The sequence below is a fragment of the Melanerpes formicivorus genome, unplaced genomic scaffold, assembly GCF_026170545.1.
Source record: "Melanerpes formicivorus ecotype bairdi unplaced genomic scaffold, bMelFor1.0.p_v2 SCAF_3, whole genome shotgun sequence".
NCBI classification, from domain to species: domain Eukaryota; kingdom Metazoa; phylum Chordata; class Aves; order Piciformes; family Picidae; genus Melanerpes; species Melanerpes formicivorus.
Genome location: NW_027142355.1, coordinates 37,351,503 through 37,370,502, shown reverse-complemented (window position 1 = coordinate 37,370,502; position 19,000 = coordinate 37,351,503). Strand labels below are relative to the sequence as shown.

Genomic DNA, 19,000 nt, shown 5'->3' with positions numbered 1-19,000 from the left:
GCAAAGCCAATCAGATCCTGGGCTGCATCGGGAGAAGTGTGGCCAGCAGGTCGAGGGAGGTGATCCTCCCCCTCTACCCAGCTCTGGGGAGACCCCACCTGGAGTACTGTGTCCAGTTCTGGAGCCCCTATTACAAGAGGGATGTGGAGGTGCTGGAACGGGTCCAGAGAAGGGCCACAGGGATGATCAGAGGGCTGGAGCACCTCTCCTATGAGGACAGACTGAAGGAGTTGGGGCTGTTCAGTCTGCAGAAGAGAAGGCTCCCAGGTGACCTAATTGTGGCCTTCCAGTATCTGAAGGGGGCCTACAGGAAGGCTGGGGAAGGACTTCTCAGGATCTCAGGAAGTGATAGGACTAAGGGGAATGGAATGAAGCTGGAGGTGGGGAGATTCAGGCTAGATGTGTGGAGGAAGTTCTTCCCCATGAGTGTGGTGAAGCCCTAGAATGGGTTGTCCAGGGAGGTGGTTGGGGCCCTGTCCCTGGGGGTGTTTAAGCCCAGGCTGGATGAGGCTCTGGCCAGCCTGATCTAGTGTGGGGTGTCCCTGCCCATGGCAGGGGGGTTGGAACTAGATGATCCTTGTGGTCCCTTCCAACCCTGACTGATACTGTGATGATACTATGATACTATGATGATACTTCTCTCTTCCATGGTCAGATAGAATCAGGCTGTACCCTGTATTTTGTGCTGCATATAAATTACAAATACAAACTAGCTTTTATATATATATATAAAAAATATTTTCATGTAGCATATGAATATCTTAAGAGGCTATGATTTCCAAGTGATCCACCAAGTACAATGCAACTGATTATAAATCACTGAAATAGAGCACTGCAATTGTCATGCAAGTTCTGTCACAACAATCATCATTCCATGTTATAAAAAGAAACAAACAAAAAAACCCAGACAAAACACAAGCACCAACCAAACAAAAACACCTACACCCTGTGGAGAGCTTTAGGAGACTTACACTTGAAGTTCTAACTAATTTCACAGTATCACAGTATAACTAAGGTTGGAAGAGACCTTGAGGATCATCGAGTCCAACCTATCAACACAGACCTCATGACTAGACCATGGCACCAAGTGCCACGTCCAATCTCCTCTTCAACACCTCCAGGGACGGTGACTCCACCACCTCCCTGGGCAGCACATTCCAATGACGAACGACTCGCTCGGTGAAGAACTTTCTCCTCACCTCGAGTCTAAACCTCCCCTAGCACAGATTGAGACTGTGTCCCCTTGTTCTGGTGCTGGTTGCCTGGGAGAAGAGACCAACCCCTTCCTGGCTACAACCACCTTTCAGGTAGTTGTAGAGGGCAATGAGGTCACCCCCGAGCCTCCTCTTCTCCAGGCTAAACAATCCCAGCTCCCTCAGCCTCCCCTCATAGGGCTATGCTCAAGGCCTCTCCCCAGCCTTGTTGCCCTTCTCTGGACATGTTCAAGTGTTTCGATGTCCTTCTTAAACTGAGGGCCTAGAGCTGGACACAGGACTCAAGGTGTGGCCTAACCAATGCAGAGTACAGGGGCACAATGACTTCCCTGCTCCTGCTGGACAACCGGCCACACACACTATTCACCTTCACTATTTCACCTTCATCTTGTCCATCAGAACAGATAGGACCAGGCAACTCCTGAGGCTTTGCTCCAAATGCTATATTCAGAGTCGCCCAGAGACAGAAATGCCTGTTTGCCAGGCTACCTGGTACAAAGACACAACAGAGGTCAGTTTGGACTATAGTTAAGAACTGGAGTCACAAAGAATTTTCAACTTCTGCAACAGGTTTCCTGCATAATCTTCAGGAAGCTGTAAGAGGCAGACAGGGATTAAATCAGAGACTAAGACACACTAATTTAAATATTCAGATTCCCACCACAACAGGCATTTAGTCTCTACTGAATGTTCCTTAATTCTTAAAGCCTCTCCTTAAGCTCATTTGGCCAACCCAAAAGCTTAGAGCTCTTTATCAGAGACAACTACACGTAGACAACAGAACAGCCATGATCTTCTGGACCAGCTGGTTTCTTCCTTTGCTTCCAGCAAATGAAGAAACATTAATGTGCCTCAAATGGCAAAGATGCCTAGTGTATAGGTGATGGAATCAATCAATCCTCTAGCTACAAGTTCCTCTGAATAGCTGTTTGGCTCAATTAATAGTATTTCCAAACCAAACCTGCACAGTCAATGAGGGAGCTTAGACACCTGAAGTTAGTTACCTTCATCCTGCACCAAAGTCTAACTTCAACTTTACAGACAGATCGAGATACAGAAGATTTTAGTCATCTTTTTTTATTCATTAAATTGTAAGGTATTACATGATGGAAAAATACATGCAGGATGTGAATTGTTTCTGAATACAAGACATTTCTTATCAAAGAACAAAATGATGTAGGCTTGAACTCACAACCTTCCCATTAAGGGTCTGATGCCACTGAGCCACCTGAGCTGCTACTGTGTGGCAGTTTAGGCTGGGTGCCTCATGCTGCTACCACACAAGATACACCTCTGGTGCCCCAGGTGTCCAGCCCAGTGGGTGGACACAAGCAGCTGTGTATTTCATTGCCATAATGTCCTGCTCCTTATAAATCTATCAGCAAGGTCTCACACTTCCTCTTTCTTCCCTAGCTGCTCCCGTGGGAGATGCTCCCCATCTGGTAATGGAAGGGGAGTTATCTCAAGGCCTCTTAGGCCTGGCTAGGCCAAATGCCAGCAGGAGAAGGGGGAAAGGCAATCTCAGATCTGGCCAGTCGAGATTAGCTTAACAGTGAAGGGGGGGGAAGAAAGAGCCCTGGGGGTTTTGGGTATACCCTCAGGTATAGAGAAGGGGATTGCTGGGATGCTTTTTGGTATGCTGTGAGGGACTTTGTATGCTTTGGGATCTCCTTTGTCACTATGCTTGTAGCTTCTGTAAAACACTTTACTGCTTTTCCATTTAAATTTTCCATCACTTCTGCAATCCATTTGTGTGAGTCTCATTTTTTTTCTGCCCCAGTGGGAGGTAAGAGAGGATCTGGCCTTCCAACCCAGGACATGATGACATAAAATTTAAGATTTATAATAAATCTTGAGGCTTAGACCTTTTCTAGGGGACTGTCATTTATTCAGATAAGTAACAGCATGTTTTAATAAAACATCACTTTGAAAAACATCTTACTGTATACAGACCACCACTGCATGAAAAGCACTCTGGATTCCAAACATGAAGCTAGCACACTGCAACTGGGACAGATCAGGAATTATAAAAGGAACTGTGGGAATTATTAGGGATCACCTGTTTCAAGTTACCAGCTCAGCCATGGGCTGGCAGCTAAAGAATCCTAGAGAATAATCTCCAGTCACATGCACAAAACACATGCCTGAGTGCAAGCTGCCTAAACTATCACAACATGCATTTCACAGAGCATGGTTTCTCTGTTTCAAAAAAGCCATTAAAATATTATTTATTTCAGTATCTATTAAAGCAAAGAGAAAAATCTACAGGGATCAGTCCTGGCACCTGTCTTGTTCAACATCTTTGTGGGTGCCATGGACAGTGGCATTAAGTGCACCCTCAGCAAGTTTGCTGATGACACCAAGCTGTGTGGTGCAGCAGACACGCTGGAGGGAAGGGAGGCCATCCAGAGGGACCTTGACAGGCTGCAGAGGTGGGCACAAGCAGGTCAAGGGAGGTGATCCTCCCCCTCTGCTCAGCTCTGGTGAGACCCCACCTGGAGTACTGTGTCCACTTCCGGAGCCCCTGTTACAAGAGGGATCTGGAGGTGCTGGAAGGTGTCCAGAGAAGGGCCACAAGGATGATCAGAGGGCTGGAGCACCTCTCCTATGAGGACAGACTGAAGGAGTTGGGGCTGTTCAGTCTGCAGAAGAGAAGGCTCCGAGGTGACCTCATTGTGGCTTTCCAGTATCTGAAGGGGGCCTACAGGAAGGCTGGGGAGGGACTTCTCAGGATCTCAGGTAGTGATAGGACTAGGCAGAATGGAATGAAGCTGGAGGTGGGGAGATTCAGGCTGGATGTGAGGAGGAGGTTCTTCACCATGAGAGTGGTGAAGCCCTGGAATGGGTTGTCCAGGGAGGTGGTTGAGGCCCCGTCCCTGGAGGTGTTTAAGCCCAGACTGGATGAGGCTCTGGCCAGCCTGATGTAGTGTAGGGTGTCCCTGGCCATGGCAGGGGGGTTGGAACTAGATGATCCTTGTGGTCCCTTCCAACCCTGACTGATATTGTGATACTATTTGCGTCTTCTAAAATCATGCTGTGAAGAACTGAAAATTAACCAACCTGGAATATTCAGTTCAGGTTAAGTTCCCTGTAGGCAAAAAAGATAAATCTGGCAAACCAAAAACGCGGTTACTGCCACAGAAAGGCACCTCTGTACTACGACAATTTTGTTTGTATCTTTTGTTTCTTTATTGTCAGGTCTGTTGGATTCATCTTTCTGCCGCTAGAGTAGCATGAACACAGAGCTCTCAGAAACCACTCAATGCTAACAATACACTGAGTGACTCAAATGCCCAAATCTGAAGGCTTTTCAGTGTGGTGTTTCCTGTCTCAGCCTTCTCCCCTTCGTGTACTGTGCTACATTCAAGAGATTTTCTGAAACGCTGTCACTGTTACAGAATAAACAACTAATAGTCAAACTTTTTTGTAACAATTCCTTCCAGTTGCATTAGGAATCCTAGTGATCACTTGGACATCATGAGCCAAATTAACTGATCTGTACCTTCTCTTAGCATGCTTACATTTTGCACCACATCCTCATATTTTGTTTCATACCGCTACCCAATGACGTCAGAAAGGTTCCCTAAAAAGGGACAAGCTTCCCAACTAATAGTCAGGCAGTAGTCTTCAGATGTGTTTAGGATCAACCTATTGTTCCAAAACAAGCATGATTCATCCAACCAGTGCATGAAGGGGAGGTTCAGGTTGGATATTAGGAAGTTCTATACAGAGAGAGTGATTGCCCATTGGAATGGGCTGCCTGGGGAGGTGGTGGAGTCGCCGTCATTGGAGGCGTTCAGGAGGAGACTTGCTGGGGTGCTTGGTGCCACGGGTTAGCTGTTTGGGTGGGCTGGATTGGTTGATGGGTTGGACGTGATGATCTTGAAGGTCTCTTCCAACCTGGTTTGATTTATTCTAAATAAAGGTTTATTCTAAATAAAGAAGCTGCCATGTACATTGCTCAGTGCAGACTGGAGTGGACTCCAAAGAACGAAATGTATGAATCAAACCTGTGTTCACAGAACACAACCGCCCCTCAGAACAGGCAGATCCCAGCTCTTGGCTCAGCTAACCCACACCACTTCCAGCATAATTAAATCATTGAAAGTTTGCTTTATCCAGAACTCACTTTAACTTTTACTCAAAGAACCTTAGGCTACTTGCCTGAAAGTAGGGTTACTTAGGAGGAAAATAAGATTGCAAAATTGGATTCTCCATTTTTCCCAGATACACCGAATTAATTTACAATGCCGTTTCAAAAACGTGTCTGTATGCCAAAGGCATAGCCAACTCAACAAAAAGCAATGCTCCTGTTTCAAACACAGATCTTGAAAAGTAACAGTGCAGACAGGAGCTCAAAAACTATCTTTCAGCATTCTCAAGAGAGAGCACTTCAACTGAGCAAAGAATTCAAAGCTGCTCTTCCTAGCTGAGGGAAGCTGAGCACTGTTTCTTTTCCAGTCCTGCTACTCCAAAACACCACCACAGCAGCAAACACCCTGAAACTTGAACACACCTGCAAACCATTACACAACTGCTAAGCAGAGGGCACATCCTGTCTCAGGATGGGTCTAAGCCAGGCCAAACTGATCCTGCCACAGGAAGATGCAGTGCCTGCCCTCCCCAAACCCATCTGCCCTCTCCCATCAGCACAAGTGTACTTGTAACTAGGCAAGGAGCTGGAGAAGAGTTCATTTTTCCCATGTGTTTTGGGGGTTTTTTTGCTTTTTGTTTGGTTGGGTTTATATTGTTTTTTGTTTGTGTTTTTTTTTTTATTGTTGTTTTATTTGAGGGGGATGTTTGTTAATTTTCCTTTTATTACTTTTCTTTTTAACTCAAGAAAAGCCCTGAGTCAACAGACACCACAAGCCGACCAGAAAGCTGAGGCTTGTTTGACAGGATCAGTGTAAAAAGCAAGGAGCTACATCGACTGAAACACAGGCTGAGAAGAACTTTTGGGGGGATGGAATGGAATGGAATGGAACAAACCAGGTTGGAAGATACCTTCAAGATCATTGTGTCCAACCTATCATCCAACACCACCCAATCAACTAAACTATGAAACCAAGCACCCTGTCAAGTCTCCTCCTCAACACCTCCAGTGATGGTGACTCCACCACCTCCCCAGGCAGCCCATTCCAGTGGGCAATCACTCTCTCTGTGTAAAACTTCCTCCTGACCTCCAGCCTAAACCTCCCCTGGCACAGCCTGAGACTGTGTCCTCTTGTTCTGGTACTGGCTGCCTGGGAGAAGAGACCAACCTCTGCCTGTCTACAACCCCCCTTCAGGTAGTTGTAGACAGTGATAAGGTCACCCCTGAGCCTCCTCCTCTCCAGGCTAAGCAACCCCAGCTCCCTCAGCCTCTCCTCATAGGGCTTGTGTTCCAAGCCCCTCACCAACTTTGTTGCCCTTCTCTGGACACACTCCAGCAAGTCAACCTCCTTCCTAAACTGAGGGGCCCAGAACTGGACACAGTATTATTTTTCCTTCTAAGTTCATTATTTCTGCTAATTATAAATACTTTCCCCTCGTTTCTAAGGTTTGTCATGCAGTGAAATTATCTAACTGTATCAGATGCAACTTACAGAACAATATTTGCATATATAAGAAGCAGCAGCAGCAGGTAACCCACTCAGGGCACTGAACTATTTTCAATTTTGTGGTAAGACAAAATCCTTAATCCAGTTCACTGAAGAGAGCACCACCAGCTTCCCACACACCCGGCACAGGCTATCAAAACTCCTGTCACTATGAGGTTAAAATCGTTTATAAAGCTCACTGTGTATACCATGCAATGTAGTCCACTGCAATGCTCTCTAGCACAGAGCAAAGCTTAGACTCCCCAGTATTAAAACCAACAGAATAATGACCAAGTAGTAGAGCTTTCTAGGAGAAATGCCAGACTGCTTAAGATAACATAAGCATGACTGATGCCTGCACCAAAGACTGCTTCATCCTCTGTAATTTCAAACTCTGAAAGATACGGTTTCATTTACACTTGCACTGAGAGCTTCTGTCACATCCCTGGTTGGTTTCTGGTTTTCTAACTGGGAAATAGAAATATATTGTTAGACTATAAATACATTTTTCAGTGATGTCATCATTTGTGTCTCTGCCAGTACAAACAGGTTTGTATATTTCAGACAGCAACCAAATCACTCCTTGGTCAATGGTATATAGCCTTCCAGCTTAGTATACTTCTGCAGCTCAGCACCCAGCACAGAAGTATCCAAAAGAAAGAAAAAAGAGCAACAAACAGATGTGGCTCTGAAGTCTGATAGTAACTGGTATTGTCCACGCCCATAAGAAGTAAGTCTAGCACATTACTTAATCCCCAAACATCATCAGCATCACAATTTCCAGCCCACAGATGGTTTCCACAGCTCCCATCCTCAGTGTGTTAAGCGACACTACCTAGGAAAAACCTACTTGGGTATTATTTGTCACACAGAGCAAAGATGAGGTGTGGATTACTGGATTGCTCGGGAGCCAACAATACATTCTGTTATTTCTTAGTTAAAAGTTGCAAGGGGGAGGAACTTTGCCAAATATTTGTGTCATATGTTTAACACTGGAAGAAACTCACTAAAATGTTTCTTAACAGATTATCACAGAGTCAGCAAAAACCTCAGAATCCACTGTTGTGACTGAATTTACGTAGCTCCACATAAATGGGACCTACTAAGAAAACTTCACAGACACAGAAGTCATCGAAAAATATGAGTGCTTAAAACAGTGAAGAGTTCAAGTTCCATTTCCAACAACGGTTTAAGATTTACCTCCAGTTCCTGAGAGCACAACAGCCTACAGCCTGTAGGATCCCACAACTGTTTGTCCCCTTTCCTGCTGCAGCCCACATCCCCCCTGCTCCCTCCTCCTCTCCAACCACCACAGAAAACAAACAAACAAACCCCAATAAAGCTCTTCAGGTGTGTCATCTATCTGCCTGTTTAAAGAATCACTTAATATTGTTTTGGTCTCTGTACCTACTAGACAAGGCACTGGTTTGTAATAACAGATGCATTAGAAAAACTGGTAAAAACTGAAAACTAAATGCCTGCCTAATTAAAAGAACTCAGGCTTCATTTTCCTGCTCACACCCTTTTCCATCTCCTTACAGTATTGATCAAAAAAAGGATTCATTCAAATTAATCATCTGAGCAACAAGTAGAACTGAGAACTGCTCTGCTACTTTTTATCTGCAGCCAATGTATCAGCTAAATGAATTCTACAGAATTTCAACAGTCTGAATAGAAAACATTTTAACAAGAACAAAAACAGGAGACAAATCATTTTAGAAATGGCCAATGACAGCAAATAGCCATGAGCAAAATTTCAGATTATATCAGAAAGTGGATAGATTGTTAAGAAGCAGTTTACCTTCAGTAAGTACACAGCAAATCCAACCACTATGATACAGCCCATAACTATTAATTTTGACTAGGAGTTTTTCAGTAGCTTTATCACAGTATGATGAGGGTACGCCTCCATGTCACTTAATACACATCAGCTGCAAGATAAACTCATCAATTACACTGCATGTGGTAATGATGAAGATAGTCTTAGCTACACTGCAAGTAAAAGTGAGACTCAAAGTAGCAGGAATCTGCCACCAAAAAAAATGTGTTTAAACATGGTTACAAAAGCTAGTGCTGGTCCAAGTCAGTAAGAGGAGCATGCCATTCCTCTGACCACTGTAGCCAAATCTAATCAGCATCAGACCAAATGCATGCAATTAAAATACCTGTTTAGCAGTTGAGACTTGACAGGAAAGGACATCCGTTTCCTTTAAAACTACCAGTACAAAAAAATGGCTTCCAGAAGTAAGGAAGTAAGATCATTTCCTGCATCTGCATCATACATCCTACTGAAAGCCTGCTCCCGACTCAGACCTCTTTGTAAGAGCCCACAACTCACAGCAGAAGGAGTCTCATCTCTTTATAAATACCTTCCAGGAGTAGTCTATAAACCTACACAAACTCATTGGTTTTAAGTCTCATCTCTTTATAAATACCTTCCAGTAGTAGTCTATAAACCTACACAAACTCATTGGTTTTAATTAAGCTATGCCAATTGCTGTTGGGATGGAAAGGGGAACAACATAAAAGTCACACACAAGAACATGATAAACATACTAAACAAGTATCAAGAACTGCATATGCAGTGGTTACTCTAACCTTCAGCATGGCAAATATAATGAAGCACTCCTAAAAAAAGCAGTTTAAGAACTACATTGCCTATGTCCTTTGTAGCTCTTGAAGGAAGTCAACATTAACACCCTGGGAAAACTAGTTCAGAGACCAAACAACTTAGTCGCACAGTAACACGCAGGAGAAAGTGGGAGCAGCACCCCAGCCTGCCTCCAAAACACAGATGTTTGTGTTCCAGCTTTTTATTATTTACATGTAACCACATCAAATTTCTCAGAACTGATCAGGACTTTCTCTTGTTTTGCTGTGGCCACACGCAAGTTCTCAAACACACCTGCATTCCTCTGCAACCTACACTCCTACATAACATGTTCTACTACAATGTGTCACTTCATGCCTTTCAAAAGCAGCACAGTCATTAGCTTCAATTCACCTGTTACAGCGTGTAATGCTTCATAGAGTAATAAATATACCATCACTTAATGGGAACTGGAGTCACACACCAAATTCTTTTCTTCCAAACTGAACAAAGTCTTTACCACATCGTCCTGGGTAACCTTCTGGTTCTGCAGCTTCATCTGAGTTAATATATTAGCAATTTTCCTCCCACTATTGAAGAGAAAACATTTTAAGTGGCAAGTGGCAAATTACCGATAAGGGAAAAGTTAAAGTATGTAAACAAACCAGAGAAAGACGGCTAGAATTTATACTTAAAATCAGAATACATCTGAATGTCCTGCTGCTCATCAGGATTACTGAAGTCTCAAGCTGTGCACAAAGTAAAACAAGGTCTGAAAAATAAAACTTGTCATCCTACTGGCATGCATTTATTAAATGTATTTTTTTTTTTAAAAGGAAGAAAAAGAAGTAACCTAAACTTCTGTGTATCCCAAGTTTGCTGGGTTGCAACCATACCACCGGAGAGTCACCAGCATCACAGGGTGCGCTCACTATCACTAGCGATCCGCAGAGGTAGTATCAAGCAGACACAGGTGTACGACACGCTGGCTCGGGAGCCAAACTTCAGAAGTCGTTGTGCCCCTTACGGGGTAAGGCAGACCTCAAAGGAGATTTGTGAGGCCCGACAGCCCCACGGGAGCCGGAGGGGCGGCCATGCCCCGGCGGGGCTGCTCCCACTCGGCCCCTGGCCAGCCACCACCGGCGCGCTGCCCATCAGGCCCTCCTCAGTCGCCTGCCTGCCAGGGCGCCCAGATCCTCAACACCGAGCCCGTCTTGAGCGAGTTTCGTGAGCAGACGTCGAGACAACCAAGCCAAACTTTGCCTCTCCCCCCGGGAAGCCGCTGAGGGTGAAGCGGGGCAGCCCCGTTTTGCCTCTGTCAACAGATGATCTATCTCCCTAACTCCACTCCCTGGGGTGAACTAGTACGGCCCACGTCCCCTGCCTCGATAACGCATCAAAAACAACAACCCACACGCGAACACGAACAGGAAAAGCCGAGCCTCAGCAAGGACGGCGCTCGGCACCCCGCGGCCAGAGGAGGGACCGGAGCGGGACGGGGCTGGGGGCGCGGGGGGACCGGCACACCAGCAGCCTGCGCTCCGGCCAGGCCCCGCGGTGAAGGAGGCCCCTCTGGAGCGGCCCCGCCGCCCGCCCGGCTCAGCCCGCCCCTCACCTCCTTGACAGGGGGGAATTTTTTCCGGCACTCCAGGCTCAGGCTCCGCAGGTCTCCCTGCATGTTTTCCAGCAGCTTCTTCACCGCTTCGGGGCTGCTGGTCCCGGACATGGCGCCACCGGGCCAGCCCCGGGCCGGCCTCCGTTCCTAGCGGGCAGGGGCAGCGCCGCCTGCTTCGCGGCTCCGGCCGACACGTCTGCGCCCGACACCGGAACCCGTCAGCCGCGGCCCCGGCCCCTTCCACTCCCCAGTACCGCCGCCGCCGCGGCCCCCCTGCTCCCACAATCCCGGGCGCCGCCAGCGCCGCGCGTCAGGCCGCTTCCGCACACACGGCCCGGGGGCGGGGAGAGCGGCGGCTCGCCGGGAGGCGGCTCCGGCTCCAGCCTACCGCGCTGCGGCCAGGCTGGCGTGGGGAGCGGAGTTCCTTCCCTGGTGTGCCGCCACGGCCACGCTGGGCCGGCATGAAGGGGTGGAAGACGGCGCCGGGGTTCGGGTCGAGGGCGCTCGCCAGCACCAGCGATCTGCCGGCGAGGAGGCGACAAACTGCGGCGTTGGCGATGAGTAGCTGGGGAGGAGAGCGGTGAAGACCCTTGGCCTCGCTGCGGGTCGCCTGCAGGTGGTCTTCAGCAACCACCGGCCAAGTGGAGCGGCTGTCGGAGTTCTTCCTCGCCGAGTCCGGCAGTCGGGGGGAGGTCAGCGCTGGACGCAGTTTAAAATAAATTAGAGGCAGACTTTACGTTGTCTTTGTGATTCGTGAAGTTCTCCGCTTCCCTCTGTGGGAGTGAAGGGTTGTGACCTGCGTGACCCGTACAGACGCGGCTTCCCGGCGAAGCCAGAACGAGCGCTTCCTTGACAAATGGAAGATAAGCACAAGCGGGGCAAACCCAAAGGGACAGGGGCAGTCGGGTCCCAGTTATCTTCCTTGCCACCGGCAATGACCCTCTGAAATTCAAGTTTTCCAATCGGTTTTTAACCCACTTGAAAAGCAGGCGCCCGAACAAGGGGCATGAGCTCTTCACCCACCATCTGTTCTTTGCAGCAATGGTCCTTCGCTGTGTAATTTCAAGCCATGGCAAAGGCTTCCCTCCCAGCCACACTGGAAGTTGCCTGGGAATGCCCTTCTGGAGGACACCATCATCAGACAGTTAATATTTTGCAAAGGTTTGGGTCTCTGCCCTTTTTCCATACTCAGTGATTCTGTATTCTGGTGGCTGTAGTGGCTGGCTGCCTGTATGGTTCTGTTGCCGAGTAAACCCAAGGAGCTGGAAAACATTCCCGAGTTCCTACTGTCTGGGGGGTTGTAAACTTTGGAATCTTGAAAATAAAATTATGAAAAATCAGAACGGAGAATAAATTTTTATTGCCTTACTGTTTAAAAATATTTTCAATTATGTCTTCTTCAGAGTTTCCTGAAAGTCTTCAGTCTTGCTTGGAGAATGTTCATTGGTTTGGTTGGTTGGGTGGGTTTGGTTTGGTTTATCTTTGTGAATGTGTGTGTCTCGTAATGAAAAAGGGAAAAAGAACTTACTATTAATCTGACCATCCCTACCTGTATCTTGGGGTTCATTTTCTGTGAGACATGTTGCAAATCACAGAGTGAACAGGCTCCCACTGCAACAGCATTGTTTGCCTATAGACAAATCTTTAGGTGTGCTTTATGAGGCAAAAAGTGCAGAGCTGCTTTCTAAGTAATTTATTGTTCTAAGATCTCTATCTCATTTTCAAATACTGGCTGTTAACTTGACAGAACTGGCTAAATGAATGTGAGTTTTTCAAACTGCCTGCAATACTAGCCCAGCTGAATTAGGTGGTCAAACTTTATGTGCCTTCAGACAGGGAGTGAGGGTTTCACACTCCTGTGTTCAGTAAAATCAAATCCATGGTTCTGTATATCCTCAAAAACTTTGGTTTTTATATGCTTATTAAAAAAAACCCCAGCACTATTGTCTTCAGTTGAACTGTTTATAAACTTAACTGATAAACATCTTGCTAAAGAATTTCCCAAGAGCTACCATTCTGGGCTTCGATCCTGATGGCAATTCACAGAGCAGTCCAAATACCTTCCTCAAGAAACATGGATAATTTGCTTGCAGAATGAGTCAATTAATTATTGACTATGCATAGGTATTTCTTAGGTAAGCTTTAATGATTTACTTCCTTTTGGTTGTTTGGATTTTTCCACCTATTTACTATACACGGTGAGCTGCGAGCACATTGGTACTCCTTGAATTTCCTTGTCTGCCTCAACTGAAGTGATTCAAATGGGAAAGGAAGGTCAGCCAACTGTTCTGCAACAGTGAGTTTCTTACAAAACAGGAGCAAGTATTTTGGGTAAAATTTGGCTGAACATGTCCAGAAAAGGGCCACAAGGATGATCAGAGGGCTGGAGCTTGTCTCCTATGAGGACAGACTGAGAGAGTTTGGGCTATTCAGTCTGGAGAAGAGAAGGCTCCAAGGACACCTTTTTGCCTTTTTGTGGCCTTCCAGTATCTGAAGGGGGCCTACAAGAAAGCTGTTGAGAAACTGTTGAGGGTGTCAGGTAGTGATAGGACTAGGGGGAATGCATCCAAGCTAGAGGAGGGGAGATTCAGATTGGATATTAGGAAGAAGTTCTTCCCCATGAGGGTGATGAGACACTGGAACAGGTTGCCCAGGGAGGTGGTGGAAGCCCCTTCCATGAAGGTTTTTAAGGCCAGGCTGGATGTGGCTCTGGTCACCCTGATTAGTGGAGGTTGTCCCTGCTCATGGCAGAGGGGATTGGAACTAGTTGATCCTCGAGGTCCTTTCCAACCCTGACTATTCTGTGACATCTTGAGTTAAAGCATTCTACTGTCATTATTGTCTCTGTAATCAAAGTGTGAAAGGGGAGGAACATTATTTCCCTGTTAATAGTGAGACAAGTAAGAAGAATTGAGATTAATGACACTTAAAGCAAGCACCTTGGTATGCATTAGATTGTAAGTGCAAATTAACTTCTTTCATATCTTTCTGTTTTGTTTAACTAACAAAGGACTGCTTGCTGTAAACAGTTTGGTCAGGGGACTAGTCTAATGTAAATGCCTGATAAGTTAACTTATATGAAAGATAGATGATATTTTCTTTAATGGAAGCCATAGCAGTAAATCTGTTTGCTCTTCCCCAGAGTAATGTCAACTTTTAGAGTAAAGTTAGAGGAAATAAATGATTACTGTGTTTAAGTAAAATTGACACTGGTTGTTGCATGATTATGTTGTTAAGTTTGTAAATAAACCCAAAATGTTTAAGAACAGTAATGATAAACATTTGGGAATATGGACCATTACACCTCTTAGGGAAGAAAATGTTTTCTGTGTTCTTTGTGCTCTCATTTATACTGTTTGTGTAAAATGATTGCTTCTCTAGAAGCAGCAGATTATGTCATGCTATTAGTTATTTTTATCATACTAACCTGTACCTGTTGGTTATCCATCTTTTCTTATGCTAGCTGTGTAGCGACATAGAAGTGGGAGCATGCTACAGACTTTCTGTATTTGTAACAGCTTGACAGCAAACTTGCTATGTCTCTTAACTGTTACATATAAAATTACTTCTAAAGCTGTTCCTGGCTGACAATCCACGCTTTTCACCAACCTCACTTTGCTCCTGACTCTGTTTTGTAGACCAGAGAATAAAAAGACCATATGCTACTCTTCTCATGAGCAAAACATATTAATGTTCTTGATTCTTAAAATAATTTTCTTCTTACATTATAGAATCTTAGATAGAATAGAATAGAATAGAATAGAATAAACCAGGTTGGAAGAGACCTTCAAGATCATCGCGTCCAACCTATCACCCAACACCACCTAATCAACTAACCCATGGCACCAAGCACCCTGTCAAGTCTCCTCCTGAACACCTCCAGTGACGGCGACTCCACCACCTCCCCAGGCAGCCCATTCCAATGGGCAATCACTCTCTCCGTGTAAAACTTCCTCCTGACCTCCAGCCTGAACTTCCCCTGGCGCAGCCTGAGACTGTGTCCTCTTGTTCTGGTGCTGGCTGCCTGGGAGAAGAGACCAACCTCTGCCTGTTTACAACCTCCCTTCAGGTAGTTGTAGAGAGCAATAAGGTCTTGTAGAGAGCAATAAGGATGTTAAAGAGATTTATTAGTCTGCTGAGATGCATGAAAAACAAAGAATTACTGCAACTCTCTCATTGTCTGCAATGATGCCCAGTCTGTAGCTTTCAGTTGTCCACTGTCCTCTGCAGATTAACAGCACCCTTCTTCAATAATGTCAGGCAAAAGTTGACACAAAATTGTATTAGTACCCCCTTCACACTACTGGAATACCAAATTAATCAACAGGATAGGATAGGATAGGATAGGATAGGATAGGATAGGATAGGATAGGATAGGATAGGATAGGATAGGAGTAGGATAGGATAGGGTAGGATAGGATAGGGTAGGGTAGGATAGGATAGGGTAGGATAGGATAGGATAGGATAGGATAGGATAGGATAGGATAGGATAGGATAGGATAGGAGCAGGATAGGATAGGGTAGGATAGGATAGGGTAGGGTAGGATAGGATAGGGTAGGATAGGATAGGATAGGATAGACCAGTTTGGAAGAGACCTTCAAGATCATCACCTCCAACCTATCATCCAGCCCACCTAATCAACTAACCCATGCAACCAAGCACCCTGTCAAGTCTCCTCCTGAACACCTCCAGTGATAGTGACTCCACCACCTCCCTGGGCAGCCCATTCCAATGGGCAATCTCTCTCTCTGTGTAGAACTTCTTCCTAACCTCCAGCCTAAACCTCCCCTGGCGCAGCTTGAGACTGTGTCCTCTTGTTCTGGTGCTGGTTGCCTGGGAGAAGAGACCAACCTCTGCCTGTCTACAACCTCCCTTCAGGAAGTTGTAGAGAGCAATAAGGTCACCCCTGAGTCTCCTCCTCTCCAGGCTAAGCAACCCCAGCTCCCTCAGTCTCTCCTCATAGGGCTTGTTCTCCAAACCCCTCACTAACTTTGTTGCCCTTCTCTGGACACGTTCCAGCAAGTCAAAATCCTTCCTAAACTGAGAGGCCTATAACAAAGTTTCCTGGAGAATTTAATCTGCTTCTAAAATTGAGATTATTTTTCACTTTTTAGTATCACATAATTTCTGTTAATACATTGTGATAGTTTTTGAACCCAACACAGTGCTTGTGAATTGGTGAGATCTGTAAATTCAGGATCTTTGGAAAGTGGCCATAAATTATTTTATTTTAATCTAATTCAAAGTTTGGGTTGGGTTTTTTTTTGGTTGTGTTTTTGTTTTGTTTTGTTTTGTTTTAGGTTAGATGCAATCTCTATCTTCTCTGAAGGCCATTCTGTGTTTGATACTTAAATCTCAGTGTTCAGTTTAGAATTTGGTCTACAAGAAAGCTGGTGAGGGACTTTTTAGGGTGTTGGGTACTGATAGGTCTAGGGAATGGAGCAAAACTAGAAGTGGGTAGATTCAGATTGGATGTTAGGAAGAAGTTCTTCACCATGAGGGTGGTGAGACACTGGAACAGGTTGCCCAGGGAGGTGGTGGAAGCCCCATCCCTGGAAGTTTTTAAGGCCAGGCTGGATGGGGCTGTGAGAAACCTGATGTAGTGTGAGGTGTCCCTGCCCACAGCATGGGGTTGGTACTAGATGATCCTTGAGGCCCCATCCCTGGAGATATTCAAAGTGAGGCTTGGCAGGGCTCTGGGCAGCCTGATCCAGTTGAGGATGCTCCTGACTGCAGAGGGAGTTGGACTAGATGACCTTCAGAGGTCCCTTCCAACCTATGATTCTATGATTTCTGTTGTAGCCACAAATGTGTTAAAAGCAGAAGTAGTAATCCTTCCCTCTAGTACCTGGTATTCTGTTTTTCACAAAACATAAGGGAAGCCCTTATTCCTTTAGCATGTGTCTGTATGAGGAAGTTAGATCTACCAGCAGAAAAATACTTTGTTTTCCAGTGTGAACTTCTTTTGAATTTAGCTGGTGTTCCTTTCTGCAGTGCTGCAAGCATATATTTACGTTTCATTTGTATATTTACTGTTGATAGCCATTTTGTTTAGTCAACTAAAACAAGCAGTCCCAGCTGCTGTCAGTGAATCATCCACTTTGTCATTAGCAAACAATCAGTAATTATGTCACATTATCTTTAAGGTCACTGACAAAAATGTTAAGTAGCAACGGCCAAAATGTCAGACCTGTGCAAAGTGTTACTCAGCAATGATTCCCTGTCAAGTTACAGTATGATCACTTCAGGGCACACACGTAAGTCCCTCGGCCAGAGGCTTAGTTGCTTCCATGACTCTTGTGTAACCAGCCAGCAAAGCTGTTGTTCCAATTTTTCCTGCTTGAATCTTCTCCAAAGAGATTCTCAAAGCAGTGGTGGTCTGTTTTTTCTTTTATGCTTGTTGGTTTGGGTTTGGTTGGGTTTGGTTGGTTGGTTTGTTTTCACATTGCTTTTCTGAGTACGGGTAGTTGAGCCAGCTGAACGTGCTAACCTCATCCTGAGAAAGAGCTGCTGTCCACTGCAGGAGGGAGATTCAGACCAGACATTAGGAAGAAGTTCTTCACCATAAGGGTGGTGAGTCACTGGAACAGGTTGCCCAGGGAGGTGGAGGAAGCCCCATCCCTGAAGATTTTAAGGCGCCAGGCTGGATATGACTCTGAGCAACCTGATCTAGTGTGAGGTGTCCCTGCCCATGGCAGGGGGGTTGGAACTAGATGACCCCTGGGGTCCTTCCAACCCTCACAATTCTGTGATTCTGCAAACTGACTTATTGCTGTCTTAGAGCTAGCAGTGTGACAACAGATGATCAGATACATAATATTAAACAAAATCCTGGCAGCAGCTCCTATCACACTTCACACTTAAAACTGAGTGTGAGTCAGGACAGATTACAGTATCACAGTATCACAGCATAGCCAAGGTTGGAAGAGACCTCGAGGATCATCGAGTCCAACCTGTCACCACAGACCTCATGACTAGACCACGGCACCAAGTGCCATGTCCAATCCCCTCTTGAACACCTCCAGGGATGGTGACTCCACCACCTCCCTGGGCAGCCCATTTCAATGACTAATGACTCTCTCAGTGAAGAACTTTCTCCTCACCTCGAGCCTAAACTTCCCCTGGCGCAGCTTGAGACTGTGTCCCCTTGTTCTGGTGCTGGGTGCCTGGGAGAAGAGACCAAGCCCTTCCTGGCTACAACCACCTTTCAGGTAGTTGTAGAGGGCAATGAGGTCTCCCCTGAGCCTCCTCTTCTCCAGGCTAAACAATCCCAGCTCCCTCAGCCTCTCCTCACAGGGCTGTGCTCAAGGCCTCTCCCCAGCCTTGTTGCCCTTCTCTGGACACGTTCAAGTGTTTCAATGTCCTACTTAAACTGAGGGGCCCAGAACTGGACACAGTACTAAATAACTTGTCCACCTCTACACAGGAAGCTTGTATCCAGCCTGGGAAATAAACCTTTCTCTGTGTGTTAAACTGAATCTCTCCCATTCCCTTACACAACAAAGAGTATTTATTAGATAACAGAATCATTACGTGTTGAGGCAGGGCCTGTGAATTTTCCTTGCACAGTATGTAATATGTTGCATTCATGATCTGTTTGGTTGGGGTTTTCTTTTCTGCCAGGAGTAGGAAATACCCAAACCATGACCGCACCGCCTGAGGGTGCGGTCAGCTGGTGAAGAAACTTCACTGATGTTGCACTTCTGTTCGGAATTCTCTGCAATCTGATTGTCCATTATTAGAAATTTTGGGTTTGGGTTTGAAATAAAGGCATAGACCCCTTTAAGCAAAATAATTGGGATTCTAGGCAGTGTTATTTGATGCAGAACTTTGCAGTGGACCATGGATCACAGGATCACGGGATGTTAGGGGCTGGAAGGGACCTGTGGAGATCTTCGAGTCCAGCCCTGCCCTGCCAGAGCAGAATAAAACATTTATTTAGAATAAACCAAACCAGGTTGGAAGAGACCTTCAAGATCATCGTGTCCAACCCATCAACCA

At 45.8% G+C, this 19,000-nt stretch overlaps 1 protein-coding gene across 4 annotated transcripts in view; it reads right to left on the bottom strand.

The window, feature by feature from the left end:
- Positions 1-11,302, bottom strand: part of MON2 (MON2 homolog, regulator of endosome-to-Golgi trafficking) — a 176,074-nt gene extending 164,772 nt beyond the window's left edge. The window contains exon 1 of one of the 4 annotated variants that reach the window (XM_068170401.1): positions 10,999-11,302. In XM_068170401.1, coding sequence (XP_068026502.1) covers positions 10,999-11,109 — 111 coding nt within the window. In that variant the 5' untranslated portion in view covers positions 11,110-11,302. The remainder of the gene's footprint in view (positions 1-10,998) is intronic. The other 3 variants (XM_068170402.1, XM_068170407.1, XM_068170414.1) reach the window with 3 other exon arrangements.
- Between the last annotated feature and the right edge of the window lie 7,698 nt (positions 11,303-19,000).